At 38.9% G+C, this 17268-nt stretch overlaps 3 protein-coding genes across 16 annotated transcripts; 2 read left to right on the top strand and 1 right to left on the bottom strand.

The window, feature by feature from the left end:
* Window positions 1-212: 212 nt before the first annotated feature.
* Window positions 213-4498, bottom strand: LOC135598364 (pentatricopeptide repeat-containing protein At3g22670, mitochondrial-like). 6 transcript variants are annotated; one of them, XM_065092033.1, is made up of 7 exons: window positions 2452-4414; window positions 1613-1858; window positions 1250-1338; window positions 1079-1162; window positions 731-874; window positions 558-648; window positions 213-458 (listed from the first exon to the last, which is right to left on the bottom strand). In XM_065092033.1, the coding sequence occupies exon 1, from the start codon at window positions 4181-4183 to the stop codon at window positions 2495-2497; it is 1689 nt and encodes a 562-aa protein (XP_064948105.1). In that variant the 5' UTR covers window positions 4184-4414; the 3' UTR covers window positions 213-458; window positions 558-648; window positions 731-874; window positions 1079-1162; window positions 1250-1338; window positions 1613-1858; window positions 2452-2494. The 6 variants fall into 6 exon arrangements, 5 of the variants coding, with proteins under 5 accessions (XP_064948105.1, XP_064948106.1, XP_064948107.1 ...); XM_065092034.1 differs by having other exon boundaries at window positions 1613-1815; XR_010481542.1 differs by lacking the exons at window positions 1613-1858; window positions 2452-4414 and adding an exon at window positions 4421-4498.
* A 249-nt stretch (window positions 4499-4747) lies between these two features.
* On the top strand, window positions 4748-12759 carry LOC135598363 (protein SICKLE-like). Of its 8 annotated transcripts, none has more exons than XR_010481539.1 (4): window positions 4748-4890; window positions 8066-8414; window positions 12077-12227; window positions 12380-12759. XR_010481539.1 is itself a non-coding variant. In XM_065092031.1 (3 exons), exons 2-3 carry the CDS (start codon window positions 8099-8101, stop codon window positions 9728-9730), a joined length of 939 nt encoding a protein of 312 aa, XP_064948103.1. In that variant the 5' UTR covers window positions 4748-4890; window positions 8066-8098; the 3' UTR covers window positions 9731-10143. The 8 variants fall into 8 exon arrangements, 3 of the variants coding, with proteins under 3 accessions (XP_064948103.1, XP_064948102.1, XP_064948101.1); XR_010481540.1 differs by lacking the exons at window positions 12077-12227; window positions 12380-12759 and adding exons at window positions 11116-11224; window positions 11335-12070; XR_010481538.1 differs by lacking the exons at window positions 12077-12227; window positions 12380-12759 and adding an exon at window positions 11207-12070.
* A 2444-nt stretch (window positions 12760-15203) lies between these two features.
* LOC135585692 (transcription factor bHLH162-like) lies at window positions 15204-17207 on the top strand. 2 transcript variants are annotated; one of them, XM_065091509.1, is made up of 3 exons: window positions 15204-15441; window positions 15886-16185; window positions 16877-17207. In XM_065091509.1, the coding sequence occupies exons 1-3, from the start codon at window positions 15310-15312 to the stop codon at window positions 16943-16945; spliced, it is 501 nt and encodes a 166-aa protein (XP_064947581.1). In that variant the 5' UTR covers window positions 15204-15309; the 3' UTR covers window positions 16946-17207. The 2 variants fall into 2 exon arrangements, with proteins under 2 accessions (XP_064947581.1, XP_064947580.1); XM_065091508.1 differs by having other exon boundaries at window positions 15835-16185.
* Window positions 17208-17268: the final 61 nt, after the last annotated feature.

The raw sequence follows: 17268 nt of genomic DNA, 5'->3' as shown, positions 1-17268 counted from the left end.
CATCTTTCTTTTGAGCCTTTTACTATGCCAAAAAGCTTATCTGGGTGATGAATGCAATCCATCGTTGCAACTTTTTGCCTTTTGTATTCTCTCGTTTGTTCTGCTTGTGGCAGTTTCTAACTCTTGCCTTTTGTAGGGCTATTGTTGGCAGTATGAATTACCGTTTACAGTATAATGACCATATGCAACAGTTGCATAAACCAGTTGACTCGTACATAATCTGAGGATAGATAACATCAGTTGCCCTCTAAAGAACAGCATTAAATACAGTGATATGCTAACCTATTCAGTCGCACATTAAAATGTGCTGAAGATGAATATGGAAACATAATAAGATTAGTGTCAATGATTGATAATCCATTCACAAATGAAATTTGAAATGATCGAATTGGTACTTGGTACAAAGCACTTGAACAGAAAATGAAGAACGGGCTTCAAATGCGCCGAAGTTGAGGGGGCTGGCAATGAAAACCATCTTTAAGCAATCATAAAGTTGACAGTGCACACATATCGGAACAATATAAAAGTCAAAATAAGTTGGTTATGCTTGTGCTTACTTGATTCTGTGCTTCTCCAACATGCAAGGGAAGTACTTCAGCTGATGAATCTTCATCCTACCATGGCATCCTTTCAGACCTTCCTGTCTCACTGTAAATATAGAGAAGTAAATAACAAAATATATGTATTCTCAGTGGCATGAGGTTTTCTGCAGAAATGATAGTTTCTGCACCTTGAGCTAGCGAGCCTGTTGTCGATGATCCTTGTTTCCACCTCTGTCGCTGTGTGGCATGTTAATCGGGTGGATCAAGTTATCACAATGCTACAACAGCATTATCCAACTCTAGAATTGAAATTTCAATTTAGTGAGAAGACCCTTGCAATGTAGGCACACATATAAACAGCAGTTAGCCAACAGAGTTCGAGAAGGAGGGTTGCTCAGTCATAAGGGATCTGATCTACTTTCTCTTACAGAAAAAAGAGAAGAACAAAAAACTATTTGCAAGTTAGGAAATGTCCCCAAAGCTATTTACATCAACATCATTTTCCAAACAGTTCAGGCAACAGCCTGGGCACTCACCTAGACTTAGGCACACTGCAAGCCCATCAGTTTCCACCATAGATGTTGCTTTGGACAAATGAACACTGGTTGCTGCAAATCAGCCTGAATCAGAAATTTTGGAGTTCACTTTTAGCAGGCAAACACAAGCATGTTTCAGTGGCAAATTTATCAGAAAACTTCTATGTTTACCACATCCCACGTGACAAATGCATTGATAACAATGATCTCCAAGACAAATAGACCCAACTGCTTGATCCTCAGCAGAGATAATGTGAAGGCTAAAACCAAAACCAAAACCAATGAGAATCTGATGAGATAATAGTAATGCATATAATGATAAAGAAACAAAAACTAAATGCTAAATGAACTACTTACAACATGCATGTGTATAGATTATGATACTGTCATATGCATGTGTATAGATCACTGGAGAGATTAGCAAATTAAAATTATGAAAGAAAGGTGGAAAGATAATCCTTCTGTTATGATAAAATAGTCAGGGACAATAAAATGCTGACACCTGGGCAACACAATAAAATCCTCAGCACTTACCTAGTCTGGGTACCTGGTGCATAGCTGAGATCGGCACAACCTACGTTGGCACAGCTAGGCCAGCGCTACTCGAAACAGCATAGCTCAAGTCATTTCGATCAGCACCGAGTAGATTAGAGACGCACATCTCAGCATAGACTAGGGGGGCTTGGTCCAGGAAGCACTATGATAACTCAACAAATCCGAGCCCAGATCAACCTTAGCTGGAGCTCCAGCAGCCAAAAGAGGTTAGCTGCCTTACCCTAACTACGGTTACAATTAGTTACCATGTCATCACTAAATCAGGATAATGAAATCTGTATCAAAATAGAAAATATTCTTTATAAATTTATTTATTCTTTAATTATCACTCATAAATACAATTTAAGGTCCCGTTGGGTTTCAGAAAAGAAGAAAAGCAAAATAGCAGTGCAAAACATTGTCATCAATCTTCTTAAACTAGAACCTTACTTTTTGAATCCTAAATCACTAGATATGTGGAGTTTGGCGATTAAAATATATGGTGACCATGGTTTTTAAATCTCAATACTGGACCGATACCAACTGCTAGCTGGAGTGATACAAGTTTGATAAGAACCGGTATGCCGAAGAAAGAGGATAAGGAGAATCAAGATTGCTTTGTATGGTTTGTAAAAACCCACTTCATTGATAGCTAGACAAACTTCAACTGAAAGTTAAGTTGCTCAAGAAAAATTAAGTTGTCCAGCAAACAATTAAAACATCTAACACCTTCTTACAAAAAAAATGATAAAACACTTCAAAAGGGTTGCATTCGTACAATAGTAAATGGTAGACAAGAAGAAACACACAAAGACCAAGAAACAGAAGGTGAAACTTACTTCAGAAAGAGATACACTGCCACCACAAACAATCACTTGGCCTTCATTCAATATCATCCTTATTGACTGCATGAAGATTAGATAGCTTCATACTCTCAGCCTGCAGCATTAATTGTTGTATTTTCACCTTTAAACTCTCCATATTCTTCCTTTTAAGTTCCTTAATTAGAATATTGTATGTATGTTGTTTAGGAATGAACCCCTTCAACACCATTTCTTCAAAAAATAGACATGACTGATCTACCTTCCCATTTCGACAAAGCCCATGTACCAAAAGACTGTAGGTGCTAAGGTCAAGACTAATATCTTTCTTAAACATATGTCCAAGTAAATACATGAGGATCTTCACCCATTTCTGTTTACAACAAAGTTTCAATAGCGGGGTGTAGGTCTCGATGTTAGGTTTGCAATGGACTTCTTGCATAGAAAAGAGTAACTTCAAGGCATTCTCCTCCTGAGAGTGATCACAAGCAGCTGAAATTAAGGTATTGAATGTGGTTACATCTGGAGAGATGCCATTCTTGCACATTTCCTCATATATGTCATTGGTATCTCGTGATCGCCCTGCCTTACCTAGTATGTAAATCAAAGAGTTGTAGAATGACGTATCAGGAGCACATCCATCAGTCTTCATCTTATCATAAATCATCAAAGCTTCTTGAATTTCCTTGGCTTTCCCTAAAGAATGCATTATAATAGTATAGGTCACAATGTTTGGTTGACACCCATGCACACGCATCTCATCAAGGATCGCATCAACCATTCTGAAGTTCTTCTCCAAGCAATAAGCTTCAATGAGACTAGTATATGTAATCACACAAGGACTAAAACCAAATTCTTTCATTTCCTCCATTGCTCTCCTAGCCTCTTCTAGTTTCCGTGCTTTGCACCACCCATGAATTAAAGTATTAAAACTACTGGCATTAGGCCATACTTCAATCCGTAGTTCCAAAAAGGCATCTCTTGCGTGCTCAACGCTCCTTTCCTTGCATAAAGTGTCCAACAGTACATTCATGGCTATAGTATCTTTCTTAACACCAAAGCTCTCAATGCGATGGAAAGTTCTTATGGCATCATTCCACCTACCAGCTCCAGCAAGCCTTCTCATCACCTTTGTCATAGTTGCCAGTGACACCAAACCCCCAAGCCGAACCATCTCATCAACCAATCTCCACATCACATTAAATTGTTTCAACTTTCCTAAAATGTCAACCATCATATCATAAGAATGAGGAGAGTGTTGGTAACCTACTTGAGTATCAGCCCACATAAAGAAGCCAAAGCTTCGACTCCAATCATCACTAAATCTCTTCAATATCTTATCAACCAAATCATCGGACACATGTACACAGAAGCCATTTAAAGCTTGAAAGACAGCTTCAACGGATGTGAAGTTTGACTTCAAGATGCTACAGATTGTATCGATATCACTATCACCATCATCGATATCATAAGACCCCCTTCTATAATCCAACCTCCAATCGTGGGCCTTCAAACTGCAACCACTATCTTCCAAAAATTCCAACTTGGTTGGAAGTACAAAATCATCATCAAAATCCACAAAATTTTGCTGGCCCTGCGGGTACCTAAACCAATCAGGCAGCTCCGGCAAATCAGCGGAGTTGCAGAAGCCACTAAAAAGGCTGTAAAGCACCGAACTTTTCTGTCGTACGGTACGACAAGGAACCATGAGAACTCGGCCACATCGAGCCATCGCAAACAAAGCTAACATCACACGACCAAACAAAACCAGATGAAAGATTCAACTTTCATCACCGAACCAACGCGTTATAGATGAAAGATTCCAACTTTGACGATTTTAACATGAACATTACGAGAATAACTTTGAACAGTTCAAGAAGCATATATTTCGAGAAAAGGGAAAAAAATAGAGCGATAGAACAAGCGGACACTTCGAGAATCGATCGGAAATGTGAGAAGAGGAGGCGACTTTGGGAAGAGGAGGTACCTTTCTCGGGGCGGTTCTCTCCTTCCCCAAGGATAAAAGAGAAGACCAATGGGTTTTTGGTTGAAAGCGAAGCCCTAATTCCTGCCCAAGTTGGAATCGGATCGGATCTTGGTGTTGGATACGGAGACTCTTAGCTCTGAACCCCAAGTCCGTTTCTAACGGGTCTCGGTGGTAACGCAGATCCGACGGCTAATTTCTGTTTTGACTGATCTACCCAAACCTTTACCCTCATAGTAATTGAAGATGAAACGAAAACACCAGTGGGACCCATAACAGTTCCTTTACAGTAGGTTTCGGCCTCGACCATAAAATGTGACAGAAAAGCGAAGCCCCGGGTTTTTCCTAGGTCTTCCGTACCGCTCCTCGCCGATAGCTGCCGCCAGCCGTTGAGCAGTCGTCGGAGTGGGAGCCGTGTCTGCCTCTGGTAATCCCCACAGATTACGTGGTCATCGCCGACGACTTGAACCGAGGTCTCTTCTTTGATCCGTTCCCTTTCGTTCCTCCCATCTCATCATCTCTTCGAACCTGTTGATTAATATCTTTGTTACGTTTAATATATTTTAATAAAGCCTTTCCTTTTCCTTTTTATTGTGTGTATGTTAGAACTTCTGATGAATAAAAAAACTGCTTCAATTGAACGTCTTTATAGTGGATAAAAAAAGGTGCATAATAGAAGGAAAAATCTGTTTTAGTAAAATAGGTGTAGAATTACTAGGTTATCTACTCGATTTTGCAACATCAGTATTCAATAATATTTACTTAACTCGAACGGTTATTGAATTTGGTTCCAAATTTTTGTTTTTCAAATTACAATTTACAGGTGCATGATCCTTCCTAACTTTACTTGATTCACTTATCAGGGCTTGGGACCTCATTCTATTGTTTTTTTAATACTTTAAACATTAATATAGTGATGGTATACGTGACTTGCTTATCTTAGGTTGAGGGTAGATGCACAACTCTAATGGTGATTGACATGATTCACTTACCTGTTCAAAATCTTATGCCAGAAATTTTAAACAGAAAATATTATTATGGTGATGGTATATCTCACTCACGCATCTTAGGTTGAGACTTTAAAACCTCACCCTATAAATTTTGATATATCATGTACATTTACCCTAAATTAAGGGTTCCAAAAACCTTATCATAAAGATTTTTACACCTGAAACATTAGTTTAACGGTGATATATCCGACTTACTTATCATAGGTTGACGATCCGAATCTTCATTCTCCAATCGTAACAACTAAAATATTAGTTTGATGGTGATGTACCTGACTCATTTACCTTAGGTTGATGGTTTGAAATCTTACCCTTACAAATCTTGAAGGTATTAGCTATGGATCGCTGTCTCGCTTCGATCAATATGAAATGGGTGGCATACAATGGTCCAGGTATGAACCGGTATGCGGACCGCTCTTGTTTCAAGCGGTCTGCTCTAATTGACCGATACATACCTCACACAGTATAGCGGTATGTACATACCTCACATGGTATGTATCTGTCTATCCTAGTCATCGATATAGGTTTGTTATTCGAAATGGTATTAGCTTACTTAGCTTGTAAGAACACTATCAGATCCTTACAAGGTCTTGAGATCACAATTCACCTTCACCATTTTGCAAAATGAAAAAGATCCTTCCCAAGTGTACTTTTGAAAATATTATTTGTTAGAGGTTATAAACCTGAAGGCGAGTTGGAAAATTAAATTTCTTTTTCAAGGTCATTAAATGAAAAACGGAAATGATATGTTTAAGTAGGAATTGCTACCATAATTTACATGGTTTTCACAAGGAAATTGTTATAATCACTGAAAATTTATTTCTTAAAGTAAACCCTACTTAAATTAAACATATGTGCATTTATAGAGAAACTTCTTCCTAATTCAGCCCATACCCATTATGGAAAACTTGAAATCAAATCAATTTAAGGTTTTCCCTTGTAGTTTAAATCAAGGTATGCAATTTTGAATAATACCGCCCGGTACGTACCACCCGTACCAGTACACGGACCGCCCGTTATCGGACGAAACGATATATATATATATATATATATTAAAAGGCGACGTCGCGTCGCTTTTTATAAAAATAATATATATATATATATATATATACCGAACGGTATACAGTTTCGTACCGTACCGAACGAACGTCGAAACTCCGGTACGGTACGAAATTGCATACCTTAGTTTAAACCCTAGGCAACCACCCTATATATATATATATATATATATATATATATATATATAACCCCTCCCATTGCATCACACAAGTAGTGACTCAACGGCTTAGGGGATTGGGGTTGTAAGAAAAGAAGGGGGTGACGTCAGCTTATAGGACTCAAGTAGTTTTTTTATTACATTATATTTTTCTTGATTTTGCTATATATATCAATATTAGGAATTTTGATTAGTCCCACATCAGAAGTGGGCAAAGATTAAGATGTTTGATGAGTGTACTATTGTTACCTTTGATTTAAACATTTTGAACTAGTGGTTTAAACCAAGGTTTTGAATACCGGTCCGTATCGACGTACCGAGTTCTGCTCGATACAGTACGTACCGGTATATACTGTCGGTACGCTAGGGCGTAATAATTGTATACCCTAAAACCTTAAAAATACCTTTGCCTACCACGCTAGGGTGTACCGATCGGTATGCCTCGGTAACGGTCGAAACCCGGGGCGGTACCGGTCAGTACGTATCGGTACCAGTCGGTACGCCTCGGTACTGGTCAAAACACTGGTACTGCCCGGTAGAGGACGGTCCGCGTACCGGTATCCTCTCGGACCGGTATGTACCGCCGGTATCGAGTGGTACACATCGAAATTGAGAACCCTGGTTTAAACTCAATGAAATTAATGAGGTCGGTTATACTATCATGTCGGATTATGACAGAAGTAGATCTATAGCATGGCCTTGCATGGGTCATTGTGGCCCATTGTATTCATGCTTAGATTAGAAATCTTGGTTCAGGCCTGTCTTGTCTGGTTCAACAGGAATTGAGCCCAAATCTTGTTGATTTAGTGACAATTGGAGCCAGTTCAGTGGGGTTCAGTCTGGTCTTGTGGAAACTAAACCCAATTCATGTTGGTTCAGTGACGATTGGAGCCGGTTCAGTGTGGTTCTGTTTTCTTGCCTTATGGGTTGTGACTCTAGAAAGTCAAGATTGTTGTTGGTATAACAGGTAACATGATACTTTGGAGTGTGAATAACTTTAGTTTATTTCTTCTCGAGAAATAGCTATCTTTTATATAATTTAATTCAAACTAAGCCTATAAATTTTGTTTTCTTTGGTCATTATATTCTTAATTGTAACTTTAATATTTAATTTGTTTATTCTCTGTTCATTTGCTATAAGTTACTCAATGTTAGTTCAAGTATATCTCCTTTATTAAATATTCACTTGGGTTACCTAATTATGTGAATCTGAACAGTGAGGCTGTTAATTTTAATTTGGCATAATTGATTATGTGGATCTTAATAGGGAATGTTTGGGTTTTCACTTTCAATTTATCCATTAATCACCTATCAGAATTGTTGACAATTCTTATGGACATGATTACTTGTATTCTGCTGCCAGATGCTTTGTTTCTGATATGTTGACATGATATAATATTTTGTATCTTTATTGTGGTCTTTTAGGGTTTCACCTTTTGGATCATTGTCTTCACTTCCATGGAGGAGTCCACAAAGAGGAGGGAGAGGCTTCGGGCCATGAGCTTGCAGGATTCTCGGGCCATGGTCACCACCTTGGAACCCTCCTACTCACTCTTGACTGTTCCCCCACCACTCCTTTTGCTACCTCAAATCTCTAACTCTCCAATCCAGCCACCACCGGCCCTTGAGTGCCAGCCATCCATCTCTAATAGTGATTTCTTTATCACCAATCCCCTGTCAGCCTTCACGTCCAGCAAGAGGATGCGAGGTGTTGGTGCCATCGGATTTACTCCCTCAACCCCCTATCATCCAGCACCATCATCTTTTCCTACTGGTAAGCAATTCCTCATATTTCTTACTTTACCTTCCTATTGATTTCATTATTATTCTTTTATTTTCCTCGTTTAGTTTAGAACTGGAGCAGTATTTAGTTGTGACCTAGTTATCTTTCAGTTTTTCTGATGCTGCTTGGTCTAGAAAACATCCATGACCAAGGAGTCTCGGCCTGACATTGATTTTGATGCCTTGTTGGTCTGGTATGGTATTACAGGTGATATAATGACTCAAATTGTCTGATACTTCTAGAAAAAAAAATTATTTAAAAAATTGATCGGTATTGAACCACATGGTATTATGGTCCCGTACTAGTCCTTGGTTGGATCGACCGGTATTTGAAAATTTGAGTATGAAAATGAAACAAAGGAGAAGCTATACTATTATTTTTAGGAAATGGAGATGTCATAGGATTTGGAATTTGTCTAATATGTTTTTTTTGTTGTTGCATTATCCTGTACATCACCTGCCTGGTGGTTAGAGATGCATTGGGACCACAAAAGAGGCTTATGGTTGACTTTAAAGCTACATGATGATAAGTTTTGGATCTTCTATATGATTTTTGTAATAGTTACTATAATAATATAATTCGGTAATATGATTATTGTTTTTATTTTTATATACACATAGTTACTGTTTTTATGAAACAAAGAAGTTGGAATTGCTTATCTTCTGTGTTTGCTAGTTGTAGCAGGAAGAGGGAACAATCAGTTTCATATGTCCCAGCCTCCAGATTCTATTTCTTATAAAATGCCATCATGTGGTGTTCATAGCAGTCCGTGGAGAAGCCCTGTACGGTTGCTAACTCCTTTCTCTGGGCACCAAGGAACTCCTGCTAGTGGCCGAGGTTCCTGGAATAGATCTGGTGGTATCCGTGGCTTTCCCACAAACTCTCCAATTAGTGTTCTCTCAGGCCCTCATTTTGGACCTTGGGGAAGCCCTAATAGCATTGCCCAAAGTAGTGGTACTCCACAATCAATTTCTGTCAGAGGCAGCAGCCTACAAATTAGCAGTGGCTCAAGTCTGAAACCAGCTACTTGTGGTAGAGGCCAAAGTTCTAATGACAAAGCCTCAGTTCAAAGAAAACCTAACAGATACTACTGTAAGTCAATGCTTGAAGATCCTTGGCGCAACTTAGAACCTATTGTTGGAAATATACTGGAGCCAATGGCTGGCCCTGGATATTGGCTTCCAGAATCAATATCTGGGAAGAAACGTAAAGTATCTGAGACTCAGAGTATCAATAAACTTAATTCTAAGTGGAGCCTTGCTGAGGTCCTTGCAGATTCTTTTGAAGAGGCCATCAATCATGATTAAATTTAATCTTAAGTCCCACAATTGCTTCTGACATTTTATGGGAATATTTTGCAACAGCTATAACATTATGGATCATCGAAGATAGGATTATCAGCATCATGAGTGTTTTTGTTGGCAAGATCGACTAAATTAGGTGCAGAATGATTGTAGAAAATGATGTTTGTTTGAGCAATATGCATATAAAGTTGCAGTTGGATTGAATATCAAGCACTGCTGTATCAAATGAAACTGTATTGATATAGTTGATCTGCAAAGCTAACAAGCTATATATGTAAGCCTAAGATTTGAGTCAAGGGCTCAGGAATATTCTTGGACAATTGGAATTGATGTGCTGCTCAGTGTAATTTTCATTTCTAGTGTGTAGGAAGATGTTTTATTTATAAATTATGATGCAAATGCAATATTAACTGCAATAGTAAGCAATACTGTGTTGCTCAACATATGATCAAAATAGGCTTGTCTGAGCTCAATGGCCATGGTGGATTTGAATTTTTTCTTTCCCAAAAGAATGTTTCTTTATGTACTTTGTTCCAATTCCTATGACTACTGAAAACTATTTTTCCAAATATCAATCAATGTTTTCTGGGTAGCTATTTTTGCAGCAAAAAAGTATCTCTGACGACTCTTATCACAAAAAAATTAATATAAAACTATCTTTATGTAGAATATGACAAATATTTATAATTTTTAGTAGCATATTCATGAAGGGCTTAATTAGTTGCCAGGTTCCCCTCCTTATTACTGACTGATCAACCTGATGGGGGCTCTCTCAAGCTAGAGATCCTCTTATGATTACAAATTGTTCATGAGATATTGGAATTAAGAGTCAAAAAGGTGAAAGTACTGGAGGAGCATCATCTGAATTCCAACATGCAACACAGAATACTTGCCTTCCTATAATTAACACAATCAGTCAGTCACCAAATTAATTTCATGATGTACATGGGTAACAAAAATGCCAACAAAAGAGGGAGAGAACAAGCAATTAAGATGAGGGATTAAATCTGACATGGGCATTTAGATGTGTTCAGTAGTCACACATAAAAGTGGCACCCCACTACTTTATAGGAGTCATGCAAACAGAATGCAGGTCCCAGATCTAATACATAGTATTTGGAGAAGTCCAAAATAAAAAGAATCCAGTTTTGACTTCCACTGCTCCATTCCTTATTGAGCAGCCACATCTTCCTTTGTGTAATGAAAACCACTCCTAAGCATACAAAAGACTGGAGTTAATCATGCTTGGTGAGTCAGATGGGACACTTTGGTTGAACATGCGCATGGTTTTTGAGTGATGGTCTAATTGTTTGTTTGTGATGAATGTGTCATTCTTTTTTTAATCACTTTTTAGCTGTTAATTTTGATAAATAATCTCGATCTTGTAGATTATGTTGGTGGTGGTTTCAAAGTTATCTTCCATGTTCTATGTATGTGCACATCAATATGATCATGCAAGTGCATGCACATGTGCTGCAGGCTTATTCAGGAAAGATGGTACAACCTAGCTGAAGCTTTGGAGCAACTATGAGTTTTTTCTTCTCCTTCATCTTCATTTTCTTGTCTTTGTTGTTTGTTCTTGATTTTTCTTTTTCTCCCTTGTGAAGTGGGGGTTTTCCCATTTTCCTCTGAAAAAAGGTGATGCTGATATCGGTCAGTGGCTGAATCTATATGGGTACCATGGCTCGATACAAGGTACAGTCGGACCAGAGAGTAAAAGGAAGAGAAGAGGGGAGTAGTAGGAGTGAGGAACCAGAGGAGGAATTGAAGAAGGTGGAGGTGGGGGAAGAGGAGGAAGATGAGGAGGAGATGACACATAGGTGGTGGTATTGGGAGGAGCCAATTGCCGAGGTGGATGTGGCAGATGGCAGCGAAGGAGGTGCCTCATGGACTACATCTGCGGTGACGAAGATAGAAAAGGCTTTAAACTTCACAGATTTCTGAAAGCTGTAGACAAACTGTTCAGCCAATTTTGCTTCATACAACTGGTACACACATGAAATAGGAAGTGGACCAACCAGTTTGCTTGCTGGTTCGCTCTCGAATGACCAGATCATTCCATACAGTATGTCTGATATTTAAAACCTTTGATTGGATATCCATGAAATGTTCAGAATTGTTGGCTTTAATGTTGCCTATGTGAGTCTCAAAATCCCAAGGGGGAAGTCTTGGATATGTGGCTCCAGAAGTGTTGTTCTTATAATATTACTGGTTTTCGTAGCTGTTCTCATAACTATGCTCCATCCTTCGATACCTGAGCTTTAGTGTCACAAGTTCCTAAAGCTACTAGAGAAGTTTGGAATGGCACATGAAGTTTGACTCAGAGGTCTAATTTGTTCTCTGTTCTAGGGTGTGTAAAATTTGATGGAGCATTTTCATGTTCTAGATTGAATCTTTTACATTACAAGATGGACATGTATAGCTTTGGTGTATGCTTTCAAGAGATCTGCTGCTGCGACATGCCATAACCTGACCTCAGCTGCCCTTTGCTGTTTGACAGGTTACTTCCTTTCTATTTCAATTTACATTATACTGAAGCAAAAAATGTGGCTAGAGCTTCTCTTGTTATGGTTGGTTCAGAGTTTCCTGCTGCTTTACATATGAATTTAATGAGATATCTCAGAGTCTCACTTGCCATACTGAAAATTGCAGCTTATGTTGAAGCTTACAGAAATTGTTGCCAGCAATTCATCATTGTTGTTCAAGTTCTTGGGAGATGCAAAAAAAAAAAAGAAGCCTGATGCTATGAAGATCTTGCAAGCAATTAATACCAACAAAGGAGATGGTATGATACTCGAAGATAAGGCCGGTAGCCGTCTCTTGCTATCTCCTAACTCGGTGACCATAAATTCACTTATTTATTATCCTTGTATATCCAAATCTTTTTTATCTCAATTTTTCCTTAATGAAAACAAGATGAAAGGATTATGGAACTGCAATTTTTTGCTTGCTTTGAAAAGGGCATTGCGTTGAACTTATGTATGTTTCAGTCTGGTGGCCAAGGAAATGCAATGTACCAATTATAGCTTTGACTTTTTTTTCTCTTAGGCTGTTTAATTAATTGCTCGGCAGGATGTAGATGCTATTGATGGTCATCTTTTTGTCAAACTTGGAGATGTCGATTGAATATGAGTGCAACAGCAGAATTCAACCACAATAGCAATCACTCAGTTGTGTGACACTGAATATGACACTGTAGCTGAAGTTGCATTATGAAACCAAAGTAGAAAAGTCTAATTCTGTTTTCTGTAAAATAGCATATGTATCTAAATATTTCCTTGCAAAGTGATGTTTGTATATGTCCTCAAGAACTATAGTTTTATCATATTTGTTCCTTGAAACCTTCAAACCTTTGGACAGAGATGGACAATAGTTTCCTCTTTTGGAGAAGAATTAATATGATTTCTACAATTTTTGTAGCAGAATTTTTTTCTTAATTATTAAATTTCTTATAAATAAATTGCATTTCATCCTACATAACATTTTTAGTGAGTAGAGAAAAAGGGAAAATTCATTGAGCAAAAACATGAACAGAACTAAATACTGTTTATGCTCTCATTTCCAAACCTACGAAGGACAAAAGAATCAAAATCCAAGAACAATAAAGATTGTAATACCGATATCTTCGTCAACTTAGTTGGCTGGCATCCTCGATCGAAAAGAAACTTCTAATGGATGGGTGAGTCGAGGAAGAAAAGTCCGCAGCCGGCCGAGGGACTTCTCACGGTCTCGAGGTTTCACCGGCCACGACTTGCTTGCCACATTACGACTCCCATTCGGTGTGACGCGAGTTGATTCCGATGACTGACATTATCCTGCTATCATCACATCCCTTTCACTCTCCATGACTTGCTTGCCACACCACGACTCGCGTTCGATGCGACGCGAGAAGAGACTCGACCCCTCCGCCGTCTCGCCGGGATGGGTTTACACTGGAAGCAGAGAAGTGTGAGCACAGAGTTGCTTGGCGTTACTTTTTCCTTCTTTTGGCTTGAATTATATACTTATAAAACTCGGATTCGATCGATCCATCGAATCGAAAAATCTCGAATTCTCGATCGCTTGAAACTAACTATTTATTTTATTATAAAGATTATGAATTTTTTTCATTTTAAGAATGAAAGAGAAGAAAACTGTAGCCTTCGAACGAAAAGTTCGACCGTAGAAATCCTCGATCTTAACGTAGAGGACGACTGAGGTTGACATGAACTGTTTGCTTCTCTTTTTGCAGTCATTAGCCATGACTTGCTCAATCATTCCTCCTTGACGAGAAGGATCCGATGATCTCCTTTGGATCACACATTTGCGTTTGGCATGTAATGCATGTTTTCAAAGGGAGAAAATTGGAACTCATGATGCCAAAACAGAGCAGAGAAATTTGTGACACGTCGAGGCTGCACAGATTGAGGAATCCAACTGGGCGAAAGAAGAAAGAAAGGAACAGAGAAAGAATTTAATTGCTTGCCGGTCTCCATTGCCTGCTCTGAGATCGACATGGTTTGACTTCGAGCGCTCCAGTCTGACGCGACCGGTGTCCATGGTCGGAACTCATGCATCGCGTCTTGGGGGCAAGGCGGCATTAACCGATCCTCGCCGATGAAATCGTTCCACGTGCGACTTATGGCGTGATAGGATCGGGCCGTACCACGGCCGTCGCGTCACGACTTAGCATCCGACAGCGGGTGTGACGCACGCCCGCAGGTGCGTCATCCATTCGTTGCGACTTAGATCGCGCCACCGAGAAGTGGCTTTCGTAGTCGTGTCTCAAGTCATGCACGGCGACGAAGTACACATGGCACGTATTGCGCCAACTGGCCCATACGATCGTTGCACGAATCTCAACACCATTCCATCGACACAATCTAGGAATCTAAAGGCGCACGACGACGCTGCGGTTAGAAACGGTGTAAAGCCCGGACCGACCGGACCGGTCGAAGTTCACTGGTTAGACCGTTGGATCAAATGATTTCTAAAATATATTTTTAATTTTATTTATCATTAAAGATATTTTTGTTACATTTGTTACACTCTCATTCCATCTCATCCTCTTTCACTCTTATCATAAAACTTATGTTATAATATTATCTATATATTTTACATATAATTCTCAAGCATGTGGTTCAACCGGTTGGCGGCCTGAGATTAAACCGGATTGATGGTCTGCCCGATTTGATAACCACTATTGCACGAATCTCAGAGCAACAGTAGTCGAAGGGATCACAAGAGCATGCAGAGTTGCGTGAAGTCAATCAGCAGGTAATTAAGGGTGTTGGTTGAGGTTGCTCTCTTTCGCATTCGCAAGGAAGTGCCTAACATTCCTATTCCTATTGACAGGATTGCGAGATACCACAGCAACCACAGGTTCTATTTTTCTGCATGGGGTTGATTTAATCTAGCTTAAAACGTGTAACCATGCCGACCAAAAGGGACATCATCTCACCTTCTCCTTCTCCTTTTTATATTCAGAGAACTTTGCGGCAAAGTATACTCTCGTAAGAACTCCTTTGTTAGGTTTCTGCATACCCTCCACTGCTTCTTTCTCTCTTCGTTCTCCATTTCCACGCACAGAGAGAGAGAGAGAGATGAAGGCCAGTGCTGGAGTTGAAGGTGCCAAGATCGAGAGGAGGACTGTGGAGAGGAACAGGAGAATCTGCATGAAGAATCTCTGCTTCAAGCTGACCTCCCTCATCCCCAGAGACACAACCATGTCCAAGGTACATATTACATACGCATATATATTCATATACATAACACGCATCGATGGGCGAAGGAGGGTAAAAATCTAACTCTGATAGCTTTAGAATTCACTCTCACCACACTGAACTCATCTCATCTGTTTACAGGGGTCGATACTATGTACATTACTATACTCGAAAGAAGATAGAATGTTAAGGGTTCATTCGGCTTCCCATATGACATGTTTTTCTTTATAAGATATTCTTACAATTAATTTACTGGATATATAGAATCATCTTTTCAGATATTACGACAGAATTTTGCTTCCTTGTCATCTTTCCAAGATGAGAGAGTCTTAGACGACTGATAACCTGCTTGCCTCGATTCTCTAAGACGACTGATATCTTCGACTTGCAACTCTATGATTTTAGGCTTTCTACTATGATGAAGGCCTAATCTGTTGCTTGTTTCTAACGCAACAGCGTGCCATGAGAGACCAAGATCAGTTGGACCAAGCTTTCAACTACATTAAAGAGCTGCAAGGGAGAGTAGAGAAGCTGAAACAGAAGAAGGAAATGAGGAGAATGACGGCAGACTTACACTTCCTCCTGGTTGAAGTGAGAAGCATGGATTCTACCCTACTGGTGTCTTTCGTTTCCGGGTCGAGATCAAGTTACATGTTTGGCAAGGTTATCGGGGTCCTCGAGGAAGAAGGTGCTGAAGTCATCAGTGCCAGTTTCAATCTTGTGGGTGGCAGGATCTTCCACACCATTCACTGTCAAGTAATCATCGACTCAAACATCATTAGACAACCTAGATTTTTGGATGACCAATCTTCGTATCCTAGCTAAGGTCATCCGAACAACTGATATCGAGCTTCCTGCTTAGTTCAAGATCACCATTTTATTTCCTTGAATTTTTGTCTTTAATTTAGATTTCTTTTTTTTTCTTTCTTTCTTTCCAGTTTCATTGAAAGCTCATTCAGTTAATTGTGTCTTTATGCATTCTTCACCAGCTTAGGACTTTCCATAAATAACTTGACGACTGTCTTTTTCTAAATTCTCATAAAGCAATTCTATAAATGTGTATATGACAATGATTTTAAATGTACATAAAATATCAAAAATTAGGCATATCAACTACACACAAAAAAATGTAAATTACTCCTTTGGAAATAATTACTTATGGAGGAAGGTGTTCAATTTTGCTTTTTTTTCAGAACATATAACATTTGGAGCACACCATTTGCATTAATTAAGCTACAGTTTATGTAGATATGTTGCACTCTCACTTACTGTTGTCTCAGTTCATTTGCACACTTCATTACATCACAAGTTGTTTCAAATGACAAGAAATCAATTCTCCTATAACCAAATTGGTGAAAGAAATATAAAAAAAAGTAATATTTTGATAAACCTTGATTAGGCATAATATCTGATCATTATTTCTGGTTGTTTTACATGCAATCCACAGGCTTTTTGTTCAAGAATTGGTTTGGAGCCATCAAGTGTAAATGAGAAATTGAAGAAGTTGGCTTGTTGAGGATGCAACCTGCAAGATTACTTCAAAACATGGAATCTTTACAAAGTGTCACAATAGTTTCATGTGACTGAACTGTTATTAGGCAAATCAAACTTTGAATCAGGATTCTTCTTAGAAGCTAAAATATAATTGATGTCATGGAATGGACACTGTGTTTGTTCTTATCCAGTTGGTAATAGCCCTATGTGAGGCTAAGTTTGATGCTTATGCTAAAGTCCCTTAATTATGTATGTGTAAAAGTGTGCACATTGTAATAAGATTGCAAAAGTGAATGACAACTATTCCAATACCTCTCATTTTCCTCTTAATTAGTCATCTTTTCA

This window comes from Musa acuminata, chromosome BXJ2-1, assembly GCF_036884655.1.
Source record: "Musa acuminata AAA Group cultivar baxijiao chromosome BXJ2-1, Cavendish_Baxijiao_AAA, whole genome shotgun sequence".
Classification (NCBI taxonomy): domain Eukaryota; kingdom Viridiplantae; phylum Streptophyta; class Magnoliopsida; order Zingiberales; family Musaceae; genus Musa; species Musa acuminata.
The sequence above is the reverse complement of the archived record's forward strand: the minus strand, read 5'-3'. Positions and strand labels throughout refer to the sequence as shown.